A 17,574-nucleotide genomic window follows, 5' to 3' on the forward strand; every position below is an offset into this window, starting at 1 on the left:
CCCTGTATTGATACCACAGCAAAACCATAGTCTTATTAATATATTCCAAACAGCTCCATGAAATACAGATTTACATCCTCCCTCTCATAAAGAACACAACAAACTTCTACAGTAATGCATTTTTGGTGGAAACAGGTCTAGACTCATACACACAATCAGATCAGTGGTTTAAATTATGTTTACTCATTATTTGTGTTATTGTTTATGTGCACACACTCAGTTCCTGTGAACTGCAAGATGATATGATTTGCTTTGTCCCTTATGGGAACAGAGATAAGGTAATAATCATATTTTCTCTTATTTGCCATGAATTTCTTCATCATCATCATCTCCATCACAGCTCAGCTGGTGCCAAAACTTTTGCTGAACCACCTGTCTGCAGTAGTTCTTTATTTGTGTTTGCATTATGTTGAGGGACTGCTGAAGACTTACAGGGCTTTTTGTTGCTAGTGTGACTGCGGAGTATTTTGTTCCAAAAAATGGTGCATACTTCATCTGCCACAAAAGGACACATAAATAAACTATTCTAATACCTCATAGCAGTGAAATACGAGAGCTTATAGAAAAGAAGGTGAAGAATGTTCTGTCTGGGTCAGGCAAGACAACCCACTTCATGTCCAGGACCTGTTACTAGCTGTTTAGACCCAGATACATGGACAGCTTATAGAGAATAACTCAGAAATCAAGAGGAAAATGGTTCCCATTTTGGTACAGTGCTTGCACCCACTCCCTGCAAAGCCAGCTCTGTCCTGCAGTCCCTCTCATGCCCCATCATAGGAGTTCCCACACAGCACATTGTGCCTTCTTCTCTCACATCTGACACACAACTGGAGCTCCCAGCCCATCAACAGAAGGGCAGATGCTTGGTGCCAGGTGAACAGCTGCCAATTCACAAAGTTCCTCACCTTCCCTGTCTCTTTTCTATGAGTGCTCCCTGAGTGAGCCTCGCAGCTGTCCCCACCAGGCAGCACCCAGCCTGATACATACTCATGTACAATGCAGAAAGCATGTAAGAACCCAGGTAAGCTGAAAAGCTAAGAATTATGGGAAAAATCCTGGAATATTTATTCCTTGTAGGGCAATTCCAGGAGCTATGGACGTTTCTGCCATGCTGCTATCTTTGAAAGGTAGTAATGTGAGTAGAACTGAACAGATTGTATTATAAATACATTCATTCAGATTTACTCAGAAGACAGTAAATCTCCTGATCTCGGCCACAACATCTCAAGGTCCCTCTATGCATCTTTTTACTGCACTTTGTCTTTCCCCCCTGCAGTGAAATGCAAGATGTATTTATCTCCTGCTTCCACAATGGACTTTCCCAAAGTCCATGATCAGCATGATCATATAGGGAAATAGCTGCTACCTTGTTCTCTGTAAACTCACATACTGTTCAAATTATGACAAGACATAATTTGTCAGTTCAAATTGCTGTTTGCTCTGTTTTTTTTACAGCCACGCTTGATGGGTAAAGTCTCTGGAAGTGACAATACAATCCATTTCTGGAAAACTCATTAAAAGTATAAATAAAAATGAAAATAATAGCTAGAGCAGAACCAGCCACCTTGCTGTTGTCCCAGGCTAGCATTTCAGGCCCTCAGAACCATAAGCAGCCACAAATTTCCCTCCAAAATTTCTTTGGTACTGACTAACATAGCTGGTCATCAAGACATCATCTTCTAGGATGACTGAAAAACTGAATTATAGACACAATTGTATTTAGGCAGTGAGAATGGTGTATCCCAACCTTACTCAGTGTTATACCAACTCAGGGATAAATGAAGCCTAACATTCTTCTTGATGGAAATAAAAAAAAACATATTCAGGGGTGGTATACAACAATGCTAAGCAGTCTAACTGAAGTGTACAAGTGATGACTGAAAGATAGCTCTTGAAGTAATAATTACTTGGAGAGATGTAATGCCCAAGTGTAGCTAAAACTGAATGAACAGACTCAATACTGAAGGATCAGACTGCCATAAGAGCTCCTGTGCCAAAGCATTCCCATTTCTGTGTCAATTGAAATTAAGGCAGGAGTATCTAAAAGAAGATTAGCACCACTGCTGAACTTTTATCTTCAAAGGCCTGTGTCATCGTGAAACTATCAGCAAGCATCACACACCTGTAAGTCATGTAAATGAAGGTTCTTATATTCATTTTGCAGGAGAAGAAATTAGCACCCAGGAGGTAAATAGCCAGAGGCTAACTGGTAAATCAGTGGCTTCAGACGCTTGTCTGATGGTCCTGTGGCAAACTTGTATGCAAATGTTCCATTTGTTGTCAGGATTAGGAAATTATCTGGACGCCTAACGGTGCCTTGAAATTATGAAATTCTAAACTCTGTTAAAATAGAAAAATAAAGGTTCTAACTAACCTCTTTGAGTTCATTGGCAATATTAATATGCATTAATATGAAAAATGAATACTGGTGTATGCAACGTTTATTATTTAACTCATTGTTAAATTTCTGAATGAAATTTTATGTAACTGGTAGGCCAAGGCATGGGAGGTAAAGCAGCAAAATAAGTTAAAAACCAAGTGAAGAAGTCTACCAAACTGATACTTCAGAGAGTGAATGCAAAGGTATTCTTCACTTTTCTCAGTTTAATTTTGGCAAGAATATATAGAGAATGAGAGCCAAAGTGCTGTCATATTCAGTAGTGTTATTCTTGCATCAGTGAAGTCTTCTAGTGTGCTGTAATAGATTCCCTGAGATGTAAATGTGATCATTATTTAGTTCTGGATCTCTAATAAGCAAGGCCCTGCTCCTTCTCTGACTGTAGTTTAGGAGCAATCATTGCTTTCATGGAATAAGAACAGAGAACATGAAATTAATGTAAAAATTTATAAGGTTTTACTTTTAATAAACAACTTTTCAACTCTGTAATGCACAAATAACCTATAAGCCATAGATTTTTGGTTTTTTTTACTTACCAAAAAACTGAGTAAATAGTATTGGTAGAAAGAAGATTGTAGGTGTAGGAAATTAGGATAACTGTGAGGAAACAATGAAGAAATTAGATTTAAGTATTATTAAGTAAAAATAATTTCCAGATATCAGTCTAGAGAAGAAAATTAAGATGCAGTTGGACATAGCTGTTTCTTCTCACATATCCTTGTTTTTAACACAGATACTTGATACCTCCTTTTAGTGTCCTGATAGTTTTCACAGGCAGGCTATTGCCTGTCTGGCATCTTCACTGCCAGTCCTGGAAGAAACTATTTCCCACCTCACCATCTTTAAGATATCCCCATCAGTCAGTCCAGGAACAAAGGCTGGCAACTAAAAGACAGAATTGCACTCTCTGCATAAGGGATGTCACTTGAAAAGTGCTCTACTTTTTGACAACTTTCATTGATAAAAAGTTTGCCTTGAAGTTTTTGATACAGAACTGTTGAGGTCAAAGCATATTTTTTTCCCCTATTCTTCAGATGCTGTTCTTGACAAACAAAAACTTAGCTGAAGTAGAGTGAGCAGACTTAAATTTTCAGGACTAGAGTGTAACATCGTAGGAATGAATTCACAACAGGTTTTCTTCTTTACCAAATAAAACTCTAAAATCAGTATTTTCCAGGTATTCCCTTGTATCTCAGGAGAGAATAAGAATAAGAAAATCCAGCAGCTCAAATTTTTATATCAGCTCTTCTGTACTAGTTACTGAGCAAAATTTCCTTGTACAAGCCTGAAGCACTGCTTTCAAACCCCTCTGATTCTTCCTTCTCTTCACCTCCCTAAATGTTGTTGGAAGAAGTCAATCCAATGCACCAAGGCTGCAGAGGTGAAGGGAGGCACTCAAGGGAAAGAAGACTCAGACTCACTTTTTATAGTCTAAATTCTCATGAATCTACAAGCAGATCAGATACCTGATATATAATGGATTTGTTGCCTGTGGATTACATCTTCCTATAGTTCAGCATGTCTCCTATAGTAGATGAGACATGTTGCTGTTCTGGTTATGATCAGCAAACTACAAAAAAAAAACCACCACCTCCTAGGGTAAAAGGATAATATTTCTTTTAACTGAATAAATTGCATTTTTTTTCCTAATTGTGAGTTGTCTTCTGTTTCTGTATATCTCCTTCCTGCTGTATGTCCTCAAATGGGGATGAAAGGAAACTCTACACTATTCTTTAGGTTATCTGACTATGTAAGTCAAATTTGGGAATCATAATAATTTCTCATGAGCCAAGTTAACCTATGAACAAGTTAACCTATTAACTAGTTAATCAGGCAGAATGGTTCAGTTTCTGCACAATTTTCTTGTTGGCTTAAAAGAGATGCAAGCCCACTGCTTCCCTATTGCTTTTTAAGGAAATCCTAAAACACGATGAGTTGAATGATGAGACTCACTCTTCAAAGTCTTTGCAATTGATACTTCACAAACATCAAGAATGTTGTTCTTTTATCCAAAACTTGTATTTGTCTATGAAAAAGAGACAGCAAGTTTATATATTCCCTTTCACAAGAGCTCTTCCTGCCATAGGGGCAACAGTTCTGGCAACTTGGAAAGTGCTGAGAAATATGAGTCTGGAAACAATGCCAGAAAAGTTCAACTGGGCAACTCCAGTCAGAAGTCATCAGGAACGTGACAACACTGAGTTGCAGGGCAAGTTGTGGATTTGGAAGCAGCTAAGGAGAATTAAATTTACCCAAAGCAAATAAAAAATGAGAAGTTCTGTGCAAACTAAGATACGTATTCACTGCTGGGGTTGCTTTTCCCCTTGTTACCATTCAGATTCCTCTGATGATCAAGGATAAGGCCTGAATTTTGAACTATGCATCTACCTAAGCTAAAAGCATTTAAATCATAGAGAACAAGGATTTAGAATATTAGAGTGTTGGAATTTAGAAGATTAGAATTTTAGAATATCAGAGCTTGCAAGACTATGCTGACATGTCTGTATTTGCACAAAGACTGCAAAGGTTTTGGGTACTTGGACATAGCTGATGCTGCCGTGGAAGAACGGGAGCACAAACAGTCTCAATATTTGAAATCAGAGATAAAAGCAGAATTTAATACAGAAAATTATGAACTAAGGCTCATGTAATTCTTTCACATTCTCTATTTGAATGCAAAAAGCTTAAAGCAATAATTCCTAAGAGAATTTCAACTGAAATTAAGTTTGTAAACCAGTCCTGGAGGACATACACAGTTAAGCTGTATCAGCCATAGTACACGGCAGCCCAGAAAAGCTGAGAGCTGCTTTCATTTGAATATTTTTCATGACAGGGATATGGAGGGAGGCACATTTCACTTGTAGCAAAAATACTGACTTAATTTCAAGAAAATAGCATGTGATTTGATGGCTAAGATAGAGTTTGGCTTCAACTGGCTGAATAATCTACAGTCAAAAATTTCTAGGGATATAGCAGAAGAATGGATACAGCTGTGTGGTTTCTCATAAAGGATGACATTTCACTTTCAGTTTTGCCAACTGGAAGGCAGTTTGAATCAGGCTTGTATCTAGCTTGCTTTTCTCTGATGCTTTTGAAGTGGCTGTAGTAGACAGTCACTAGTAGACCCCACCACACTTCTTACCTATAGAAATTTCATAGCACAGATACACCATCCTCTGTCCTTTGAAACCTTTCAGAGTAGCCTTCCAAAAGCCAAAGGCCAGGTAAATTGTAATTACTTGATTAATTAGCCATTCTAGTTTGGTTTACAAGTACTTTAACCCTTTGTTGGCTCGGTCCTTTTCCATGTTGTGACACTTTTCAGAACAAATAATTTCAGAAAATATTTTTGTTTTCAAATTGTATTTCAAATTGTATATTCTCTGATGTGATTTCAGCCTGTGGTCCCAGCCCTGTGATCTGTGCAGTAGATGCTGAGAAGGTGCTGGCTCATGTCTCCTGAGGCTATCCAGGCTACTTTGGTTACAGTCCCAAATTATCCTGAGGGGGCACTGAACTACAGAGGGTCTGCATAGAGAAATGCCCTCAAACCATAGCATTCCATTTTAATTTTAATTAATGTTTCAAATATCTTATAAAAATTTAATTCATTAAAATATCATCCTGTGGGAAAAAAAGTAGAGTACACCAAGAGTAAATTACTAAGGTAGAGAACAGCAAAGGTGCTGAACATCTCAAAAGCCTGTGCAGGAATAAACCAAGTCAAGGATTTTAGCAACCATTTTCAGACAGTGGAAAACAGCACAGGAGAGAAAATGGAGAGCTACCACTCTTTATCCATTACTTGCTAACAAGGAAGGTTAACAGTAAGAATTTAATTTGGGCTGAAGGGTGATCTGGGAATACCTGCATTGTCCTTATTTGCCTCCCCATAGCGTTCCCCTCTAACTCCTAACCTTGTAGCCCACTTCAGAAACACAAAGATACAAACTTTCTGCAAGGTTCATGAAAATGGCTAGCAAGTGGAAGGAAAAAAACTGAAGTCAGCAACTCCAAGAAGGAAACAATGCAGTGGAAGTCAGAGCCTGTCCAGCTTGGCTTACCAGCAAGCCATCAACACAAATATTCTGGCCTGGCTGGGACTGTAATCTGTAGGAAGGTTGAAGTTGAGTTTATAGGACCTTTGCCACATCTGTATGTGTAAGGCCTACTGTTAAAATCACTCATAGAATCACCTGGGTTTTTTTACAAAACTACATGCTATTGCAATTAACAATGACCTATTAATCACCACTAAATGATATTTACAAAGCACAACTAGCTTTAAAAACGCTTGTAGGGAGAAACAGCACCATACTCTATGCCATTCATTGAATCTGCCACATAAAAATGAGAACACAGTGGTATTCAAGTAGTTCTGGGTCTCAGCAAGATATTGCACTTAGCCAAGCCTTACATGAGTGAGTGCATGGACAGAGATCTCACATTTGCTTCCATGTGACATGAGCATTTGCAGTGAGTCCTTGTAGTCAGATGCTCTAAGAGATTTTCCTAGTCTACAGTAGGAGATCTTGTTTGTCTTTCCAGTGAACAGTGAACAAAAAGTTGTGGGAGGGACATTGGAAAGTAATCAGCACACAGACGATTTCCTCTGCATCCTCTACCCAGAACGACTGGTTCAAAGTACACATGAAGCAGAACACACATCTTTCTGTAGCTACTGCAGGAAATGAAAGCTTTTTAGGCCTGTGCTGGTTTTTTTCTCCTCTGCAGGATGACAAGGGGTGAAAAGTTTTAAAGTCAAGGAAAAGCTTAGACTGACAGGGCCTGAATCAAACTTGTTCCTGAATCTTACTGATGTCTCCATGCTGCCTCATTTTTCAAAGTAGTATTTACATGCATTTGAAAACTACACCCACTGCCTGTGGGAATTCAGCTGCTTTGGAAGCTAACTTCAGTGATGTGCACTCTCTGGAACATGCCTTTACTTGCATTGCTGCATATTTTTGACTATCAGGTTGAAGGTGCTTCCTTCATCGAGATGGATTTCTTTCCATTAAATCATCTCGCACTTTTTATTGTAGCTGGAAATTATCACTTAATATGGAAAACTACTATTTATGATTATATTCATTGTAACTCAGGACCTGAAGATAACAAAACGGCTTATTATTTTTTTCACTTGCTGTAAAGAGTTCCCACTGTCAGTTCTTTTGGTGTGTATTATTGTTGTTGTTGTTGTTGTTATTATAATTATTCCAGCTGTGCAACAAGGTACCAATGATTCCACATTCTCCTGTAATATGGCCTGTGTGATTTTGATTGCTATAATAAGTGTGCCAAATAATAACTAGAACTTTATATTACACTCTCCACAACATTCTGTGCAAATACCTTTTCACACAAACCAAACACAACCCATGACCATGTTTACTTATTTAACTATTCGAGTTACCTCTACCTCATATATTTTCCAGTGCTTATTTTATTCATGTACTTCTGAGTTCTTGATCTTATCACTGTTGAGAATATGAAGGAATATAAATATAAACCACCTACAAGTGATGTCACTTGCATTTTCACCATACTTTTCTCTATGATATAAAGAAAATTCTGAAAGCCCCGAGGAGCCGAAGCTCTGTAACTGTCACTTCACAGTCCTAGGTCATAAAGATGCAATGGAACCTTTTTAATACTATTATTTGACCTCTATTTCAACAATATGCTGATTAATAGTGGTACAAGCTTGGTACACCAAAATCCACTGACACAGTAAAGACTTCCCTGTCTACACACATCCACTATTATTTGTGTTGATATCAAATATTCTCGCCAGCATTACTTTAATTTGCTTTTACTGTAATTTACTGAAATGATTATAATTTTAAATACATGGACTTTACCTCTGTTTAGACCTCAATTCCTAATCATGTAACCCTTGAGGAACAAGCAAGGAAAAGGAAAAAAAAAAAAAGATGGAAAACAGTATATACTTTAAGCAAGTAAATGTCACCCAGAAAGCTCACTGACTGCTGCTGCTGCAGTTTACAAAATTTGAGAAGGATAACTAGGCACCTCAGGGAGCAGCAGCCATAACTGTTCACAGAGTTGTTTGTTTCTCATTAAAATTCAATTTGTTGGATTGCTTCCCAAGAGCCACTTTAAATTATTCTGAAAGAACCTAAAATATCCAAGACAAGTCAATGTCCATGAGCTGTTTGAGCAAAAAGCAACATTCCTGATTCCATACCATTTACTGGCACTCTGCAGACTCCCTCTAAACAATGATCCATGGACCATCCAAGGCATGGCTGTCTTTATGTACCTGTGCCACGCTCTTAGATCTCTGCATACCTTTAGTCCATCATGGCAACAATGTCCTGACCACAGGAGCTTAGCATAGCTGGACGTTCAACACAGGCTGCAGAGGACTGGTGGAAGATCCTTGCACTTTCTTGTCTCTCCTCAGGATTTTCCTGTAAGAATATAGCACGTTTTAGTTTGTTGTTTTTTTTTTGTCTGAGTAGTTGATTTTTTTAAACAAAGCAGTCAGGAAGAAAACAGTGAACATGAAACAATGAACCACAGTGCAGGGAATATGCTGTACTGTTTCTGTATTTTCTCCACTCATAAATGTACTTTTCTTCTCTTTGTTATGAAGAGCAAGATACCAAGCTAAGATGTGAAGAGCAAAATCACAAAGAGTTTTATTAAATCTGGCTCTAATCAAACCAGTATGTCTACACAGGAGACACCAAGTAGAATCTACCCAAAGTTCAGCTTAGCACAACTTTAAATCATATAGACCCTCATAACTCTCTGTATCAAAGAAAGATTAAAGCACTGTGCTACAGCCAGACTGTGTCACTTAACCAGCCCCAGTACTCAAAGGAGTCCCACTGGGAAATTAATCTGTTATATAGCTGAGGATGTACCCATTATCTGAACAAATTTGTGAAGCTTTGTGTTGGAACAAATGTAAAGAAATCAATAATGATTTGCAGCAACCAGAAATACTCTGGCTCTCCTATTCATTTCAGCCCACAGAGAAGTGGGATCTGGGAGCACATTAAAATCTATTATCTGCCTGGAGGTATGAGGTTTGAGGGCAGCCTGATAAGACGCAGATCTTTCTCCAAACTCTGGAACTGTGATGTTCTTTCTTGTAATATGGTACTGTCCAGACAGTAAGAAACTGGCTGTATAATGGCTCAGTAGTCAGATGATAAGTTTTAAGGGAGTAGGCAGGGCAAATGGTTCACGGTGTATGCATTAAAATGTTGTATTTTTCAGAATTTTAGGTCCATGTTCTAATGAGTTGTTCAAAATTATGAGAAATTAATCTGCTTTGACATCAACTGGAAGATCATCTCTTTCAATGCTTGCCCCAACAGCAAATTTTCCAGAGGTTATTCTTTATTATCATCCATTTCAGTTTAAACTGTGCCATAGGCATTACTGGCTTCACTGTGAACTAATTCCTCTACACAGACATGAACCAAAGGTAAAATGAGTTCTTAGCTGTTACCTTGTTAAATCTAGCTGATCAAATAAGTTCTGGTATGCTAATGACTCCAAAAGCTGTCATGCTACTTCTGTTAACTTAGGAAACCCTGTACTAGTAAAGGTCTTTGATTAATAGCAACAGTTTGCAATTATTTTATTTTAAGAGAAATATATTTTCCAAGTTCACACTATAGATCCAAGTTCACTGAATGATTTTTTCCCAGCTTTCTAAGTTTACTTTTTCATGCTTTGATGAAGTGGAGGAGCAATGTAGCCAACCTTCACAACACAAGCTGTGACAAAAGCTACATGAGAAACATGCTTTGCAGGCCTTTGAACAGGCCTTTGTCACTTTCCCTAAAATCATTTGGTATTGCTTTAATTAGTTCTGAGGGTAGAGAGATAAAGCAATTCCTCTTTTTCCTTCCACATCTTTCTTCAAAATACAGAAAAAGGCTGTGGTTTTTTGCTTTAGTGAAGAAAAGAGCCAAGGGCTTCGTGGGTTCCAAAGGTCAGGTAATACACGTGAGACAGTGATGTCAAAGCTACTGCTCCTACAGAACTTCAGTTACAGGCTTTTCAGCATAATGGTTTCTTGAATAGAGACAAGTAGACATGGGAAAAGAGACATCCCAATGACTTGTTATTGTCAATCTCCTTTTTTTCTAGGGAAGAGCATCCTTACCCATGTGCACCAATCCTGAAATGGATTCTTGTATCATCAGAGTATTGATCAATAGACAAGGGCTATCACATCTTGAAAATGTGTATAAAAGTAGGCAAACAATATTTTTCAGACATATATATGCGATTACATCAGATTTTGCCTCAAAAGAATCTAATTACTATTATAAACTGGCAATAAATATTCTCCTGATGAATCAGAATCAAAATTCATTTGATAAAATGAAGAAAATTACTGGTCTCAAGGGAAAAGTTAAAAAATAATGCAGCAACAGTACTCACTGGAAGTGGAGGTGTCAGGAAATACTTGGATTTGAGCCACGGTGAGTCCCTTTGGGTCTAATTTCAATCATTATGGCAAGCTGTTTGAAGGTCACTGAACTATTGTAGGTTTGTTCTGGCATAAATTTTAATGAAACTGAGTTAACATTGCTGCCCAGATTAATTTTAAGTCCTTCTTTATTTAAATGGTACCATTCACCTGAAAGATACAACCGAGACAGTGCATACATGCTATTTATGCCATATACTTTTATTACATCATTTTAATATATCTATTGGACTCCTGTATTGTGGTCAGACACAATTTGTTTGATCACCTTTTTCTACTGCTGATGGCTTTCTTTTTGTTGATTTGGTGGTTTTTGTTTGGTTTTGTTGTTGTTTGGTTTGGTTTGGTTTTTGGTTTTTGGGTTTTTTTTTTTGCTTTGCTTTGCTTTGATGTTTGTTTTTGCCAAGCTAGAGGTTTAATTCCATATGCAGTTTTCATCGGCAATCTTGATGGGCTTCAGCCCGGCTGTCCAGCCTTGGTACGGGGCTGTCCCGGACACGGGTGGATGCAGCAGGGCACAGAGCTGCGTTTGCCGGCCGTGCCCGGCGCTGGCAGTGCCCCTGGGACACAACAACTACTGAGTCCACTCTCTGAAGGACACCTATGTCCCACCTTTCCCATGCAGTCTGTGCACGTACCCCGGGGTAGGGTCAGGTCTTCTCAAAGACACTCTGCGGGAGACAACCCCCTCCTCTCAGGGGTGCGCAGGAGGCGACGCGGCCCCGTTGCCTGCCGCCCTCCCGTTCTCCCCGCAGCGGCTCCCCCGGCAGCTCGGATGCTGGTCGCGGCTCGCCGGTGTGCCTGCTTGGCGACCCACACCCAGGGGCTGGGGAATGGAAGGGGAGTGGGCACCGAGTCCCCCGGCGCCCTCTTTGCTCCTCCCGCCCCAGATAGAGGGGCTCGCTCTGAGGCGGGGCTCCCATGCGCCTTCGCCGTCACCTCTGCCGAGGACTCCCTAGAGCGAGCAGAGGGGGCCCGGGACGGGGCCGGCTGTGCCTCGGAAGAGCCCCTGGACGGGGAGGCGGGAGGCGGGCTGGCCCAGGCCGCCTCTTGGCCCGGCTGGCGGGACCACGTCAGCTCCCCCCGGAGGGCGGCGGGGCAGCGGTGGACGACCCCAAATGACTGCAGTCCCCTGACCCCAGTCCCTAGGGCAGCGGCTCCTGTTACAGGGAAGACGGGGCCCCGCTGCCCGCCGTGAGGGGCGGTGCTGGCAGCTCCTCTCGACCCCCTCAGCGTCCCGAACGCCTCGGGGCGGTTGGGGCTCCCTCCTCCGCGGGGGAAGGGAGAAACCTGCTGTAAGACAAACGTGGCAAGCAACTGTCGCCAGCCTTCTCCTCAGCTGGGTGTGTGAATGCCCGACGGGGAAGGGAGCTGCCGGGGGCGCCCTTCGCCCTCCCCTCAGGTGCTGCGGGGCTCTGTGCCCGCCTTGAGGTGGGAGTTCTGGGGGCAGCCGACGGCCGGACACCCCAGGGCTGCCCCCTCACACACGCACACTGCCCGAGCTGCATCGAAGCCGAGCGGAGAAACTCGCGGCTCTCTGCTCGCGCCCTGGCCGGAGAGACCTCCCTGGGGAGAGCAAACCACCGGGACGCGGAAGGGCTCTGCAGCGACCGGCTGCTGGCGGGCTGAAGGGGCTGTGCGAAGGGAGAGGGGCCGGTAGTGACAAACTGCCCGCCCCCAGTGCTGGAGCTGCCGGGTGCTTCGAGACCTGGGGTGAGGGGGAGCCCTCGGTTGCGGTGGGACGGCGGGAAGGGCCTGGACCGAGGGTCCAGCGTCCTCCTGGCTTCCTCGGCCGTTCCCCGCCGCGATCGGAGCGGGACGGGAGGCTCCGCAGGCCCTGGACAGCTCCTGCTTTGAAAGCCCTCGAAGCGCCGCTGCCAGCCGACCGCCCGGCGGGGCTCCCGGCCCCGTAGTCGAGAACAGCGGGGCGAGGGCAAAGGGGCGGGGAACAAAAAAAAAGGGAAAAAAAAGTAAAAAAAATCAGACGAGTCAGATTTTCCTTCCGAAAGCCTCAGAGTGTCCACGTCCTCAAAAGCATGGAACCAATTTACCGTCGCCGCCTCCCTCCGCCCCCCCCTCCACGCCGTCCCCCGCCGGCCCCGCTCCCCTCCGCCCCGCGGCCGCCGCTGCCAAGGCTGCCGCTGCGGGCCGGAGACACGGGGCACGTGACGGCCTGGGAGCCGCGCGGACCCCGCGGCCGCCGCGCGCCCATTGGCTGCGCCGCCGCCGGTGACTCGCAGCCCCGGGACCCTCCTGCGGTATAAATGGGGCGGACCGGGGCTTGATTAATTTAGCATCCCGGGCAGTCGGTTTCTGCTTAGCGTGGAGTTACTCCTCAAGACTGTATGCCTGCGTCCCATAGGTAATAGCTAACCACCGACCGGGGACGCTGCACCACAAGGAGTCTGCATGTCTTGCAACTAGACATGCTCAGCTTTGTGGATACACGGATTTGGTTGCTGCTTGCAGTAACTTCATACCTAGCAACAGGCCAACGTAAGTGCTTTTAGCTTGTTTGTGGCATGGGTGGTGTCAGGGGGTGGCTGCCCTACTCTCTGCGCTCTTATCCAGACGTCTGCCCTCACGGATGGGAGTCTGCGGGGAGCTATAGAGACTATCCCGTAAAACTGCCACCTCCGTCCCGGATCAGAATCTAGCTTGCTTTTTTTTTTTTTTTTTTTTTTTTTTCCCCTTCCTTCATAAGTAGCAAAGGATGGCAAAAGGCCAACGAGATCCCCCCCTTTCCTAAATAAAAAATAATAATTAAAAAAAAAAAAGAAAAAGACCGGGCTTGTATCCAAAGAAGAATCGCAAAGCCCGAATTCAAGCGCAGACGCTTAAAGGCTCGGAGGAGAGTTTTTACGGGGACCAGAAGAATTCAGGCGGCACTTTTGGGAGACTTCAGGCGCGCTTTCCGAAGCGGGGGAGTCGGGAGGACTCTCCCCTTCCCTCCCGCGGGGCTGACTTGCGGGCGGCGGCCACCGCGCTGCCGGAGCCTCGGCCGCCGCACCCCGACCCGGCGCGCCCGGCGGCGCCCCCTGCAGGCAGCGCGGGGCCGCTGCGGGCGGTGCTGCGGACGGTGCTGCGGGACGCGTTCCGGCTGGGGAAAAGCAGTTCGAGGCTCCCCGGGTGTCTGTCCGCAGACTGAACCCGCCCGCCCGAGGGGCTCCGCGGAGGGAAAGGCCGCACAAGGCAGAAAGAGGGCGGCGGGGAAGGAATTCGCTCTAGTGCCAAGAGGGCATGGAGTCCCCCGCGGGTCTGCCGCCTCGCTGAGGAAGAAGCGCAGCACCCTCATACTGAAGTGGGAGGGAGACGCTCCCCACCCACTTGGACAGGGGAGAAGCGGAGCCCCCTCTCTGCTGAGTGGACGGGGGAGCATTGGACCCCCCTCTCTGTTGGGCCGCATCCTGTGAAGTCCCCCCTTAGCCCCTCGACGCCGTTCCCCCGCAGGACTGGCTTGGACCTGGGGTTTGGCCGCGTTCCAGGGCGGAGGAGGGGGGGGGAAGCTGCTCTGGTCTGCCCGCTCCTGGCGCTCGGAACCTCTGGAAATGTGCCCCCCGCAACCTGGCTTCCTCCCCGCAACCTGGCTTCCTCCCCCCCCCCGTCGTGCCCCTGCCCGGAGAGACGCGCGGTGTGTCGACGGGGCGGTGCCGACGCCCGGGCGGTGGGCAGCGCGGTGGCGGCGGCCCGGAGGATGCCCGAGGCCCCGCGGCGGGGACGCTGCGGTGGGCGGCGGGGCTGAGGAGCCCCGCGGCCGCCCCCCCGGGGATATTTCTCTCCCCTCTGGCGGCGGTCAGCGGTGGCAGCGCCTTCGGAAAGCTTGAGGAGTGGTTCGTGTGGGGCTCCTGTCGTACCCACCGCCCCTGCTTTTCTCCACATAGGACAGGGTCGTTGTCAGTGGCACCGTCACTCAGGGACAGTAATATCTTTAATTTTACGTTGAGTTGGTTTAGACAATCGCTGTTCTGCCGTGGTGCTTCAGTGCTGTATAGTGCTGTATAACCTCAGTATTGTTAGCTTTTTATGGCCTGTATCTGATTTTAGTGTGACCTTACATTACCAAAGTGACACTTTGTGAAAAAAAAACACCAAACGACCCAGCAACCTGTTAGTAATAGTATCCAGTTGCTGGCAGTGAAGTGTGAGATGTGTTTTACCGTGGTAAATTTGAGCCAAAAGAGATTTCTAATTGCTTGAAATTCAGAAAACAGTTTATTGAAAATTAGTGCCTTCCACTTAGTAATAAATAACATGCAGAGAGAGTTATTTGCTATTTGTTGTTCAATAGCTTCAGACTGTTCTCTCTTACATATTGTGACATTTTACAGGAAATTGTGGAAGTAGGCATGTTTTGGGTAGAGCTATTCCTTATTAAAAGTGTGATGGGGCTATTTATATTACAGTTTAAGATTACTCCTATAATTTTAATATCTTCCCAGGTGTCAGCCTGCCTGTCTGGGTTTATTCATCAACATGTTGCATGCACACATAAGTGAAAATATATATGTGCATTTTTTCCATACTTAGAGCAGGCTTATAGAAGGTATCTGCCTGTTTACTGTATCAATTCTATTACTTGTTTTAGTTCCATTAGGAAGTCTGTTTTGAATTTGCAATACATAGCAATCTCACTTCTGAGTCTTTATCATTTAAGATAATCACCTTGAAACCAAATATATTAAGAAAATGTTCCTTGCATTAAGAACATTAACAAAACTGCATTTGATTTAAAAGCCTTGAAATGTGAAACTTGTAAAATAACTGAATCCACACTAATTATTCTCATTTCTTTCCCTTCTTTTTCCAGATGTGAGTGAGGTCAGTATGCTTATTTTTTATCTAATATGTAAACTCCAATTAACAGGCTAGACCCCTTTTTTTTTTTTTTTTTTTTTTTTTTTTCTTGTGGCAGTGTTATTTACTAACATTAATTCCCAAAATGGCCATGGAGAGATCCCAATTAAATCCTGAAGGGACTGCCTGGAAATGTACCCACCCCAATTTCTCAAGTGGGACGGCCTTTTTGAGAGACTGCCTTCAGAGGTGTAAAGGCCATGAGGAGAAAGTAACGGAGCAGTGGTGTTTGGACCTTACACCTGGCAGTTTGGATTGAAGATCACTGTACTTAAGAGCCAGTCTTCCAGTCTAAATTTAATTGCATAGAAGGATTATGAAAGAACTGAGGTGTGATTTTTTTTTTTTAAGCCACTTTTGTGGGCTGTCATAAAATTGCCAGTGTTCATTCTAATGTAGTTACATTCTAAAGTAGTTACAAGTATCTTTGCTTTATAATAAGCTATTATGCTTTGTACTAACTTAAAACCATACTTTACTGTACTGAGAAAAAAATATGGTTATATTAAGAAGGGGAATCTAATTTTTTACATTTTTTTAGTTTAAAAATATTATGAGGAGTTGAATCTTTTCCTTAATTATCTTATTTGTTTTTTCCAGGCATCTGCAGGCCGGAAGGTAAGCATATTTATTTGTTCTTGTGTTGCAATAGAGATGATCCAAGCTATTCTTAAGCAGATTGATATTTTGTTGGATACTGGATGAAAGGAAAACTGACTACATTCATTATTTCCAGTGTTCCCTGAGAACAGCAGTAGCACTGAGATGAGTAGGAAGAAAAAAAGGAGAGAACAGTGGGTACAACATCTTAACACCAGGGTAAACTCAAATACTGGATTTAAGCTGTTTTACCCCAGAGCTGAGCTAAGCCTACCAAGAACTAAGTGATATCACAGTAGAATTCTTGTTCAACCAGAGTGCCTTTGGACAGATTTACAGGAATTGAGCAGTGCAGCAATATCCATACAGATCTACAAGGCTGAATAGATTCTATTTTATTTCTAAAAGTCACTGCTGTTAAATTAGAGCCAGTTATTTGTTAAAGACTAAAACCAACTTTGCAAGTCCTCCTGTCAGGTGTGCAGGTGATACTTCTAACTGATGTTGTAATGACAGTGACTAATCTATTTACAGTAGCTTATTGCCAAAAAAGAATATGCTGTCTCTGGAAAAGAGCTATTAGACTTTTATGTGCAGTCTTCTTTCCTTTTTTCTTGTTAACTCATTATTTTTGGTATATCTGTTTCCCTGTATGTCCTGGAAAATTTCCATAGTAACTCATTGAGTTTCATTTTCTTCCACCAGGGCCCTAGAGGAGACAAAGGGCCACAGGGAGAAAGGGTAAGGAATTAGATTGACATTCATTTGTTTGTGATCTTTGAACAACAGTTGTTGGAAGACCAGTAGAAAAAAAATAAGTTTAAGCATTGATCTGAAATGAAATGAAATGAACATGCCTGTAGAAGCTTGCATGTAGAATTTCATTAAAAAGAAAAGTTCTCTATGTACTAAATTCTTCCCTGGCAGTACCTCACCAGCTTAATTGTGATCATTGTGCTTGAGCAGCTGTGATTGAGTTCAGGTGGCAGCCTGGCACTCCAAGTGATGGTTTGAAATAGTTTCTTCTGAATGTCCATGACAGCAATAGTGCATGAAAATGCAGAAGGGAAAGCTGACATATAAAGATGTTGTCTTTGAACTATATGGTGTCTGGACAAGCTACATCAAACCTGAATAGGCAGAACTAGCCTTGAGGAGCATTCATTATCTGTGCCACCAAAGATGGCTTGGAAAAGCTCCATTCTTGACAGCTAAGCATTTGTCATCTACCTTCTATTAG

At 43.2% G+C, this 17,574-nt stretch overlaps 1 protein-coding gene across 1 annotated transcript in view; it reads left to right on the forward strand.

Annotated features, from left to right (window-relative positions):
* The first annotated feature begins 13,149 nt into the window (after positions 1-13,149).
* COL1A2 (collagen type I alpha 2 chain) overlaps positions 13,150-17,574 on the forward strand; it is a 40,243-nt gene continuing 35,818 nt past the window's right edge. The window contains exons 1-4 of the mRNA XM_071735251.1: positions 13,150-13,376; positions 15,688-15,698; positions 16,335-16,352; positions 17,040-17,075. Coding sequence (XP_071591352.1) covers positions 13,307-13,376; positions 15,688-15,698; positions 16,335-16,352; positions 17,040-17,075 — 135 coding nt within the window. The 5' untranslated portion in view covers positions 13,150-13,306. The remainder of the gene's footprint in view (positions 13,377-15,687; positions 15,699-16,334; positions 16,353-17,039; positions 17,076-17,574) is intronic.

Source organism: Heliangelus exortis, chromosome 2, assembly GCF_036169615.1.
Source record: "Heliangelus exortis chromosome 2, bHelExo1.hap1, whole genome shotgun sequence".
Classification (NCBI taxonomy): Eukaryota; Metazoa; Chordata; class Aves; order Apodiformes; family Trochilidae; genus Heliangelus; species Heliangelus exortis.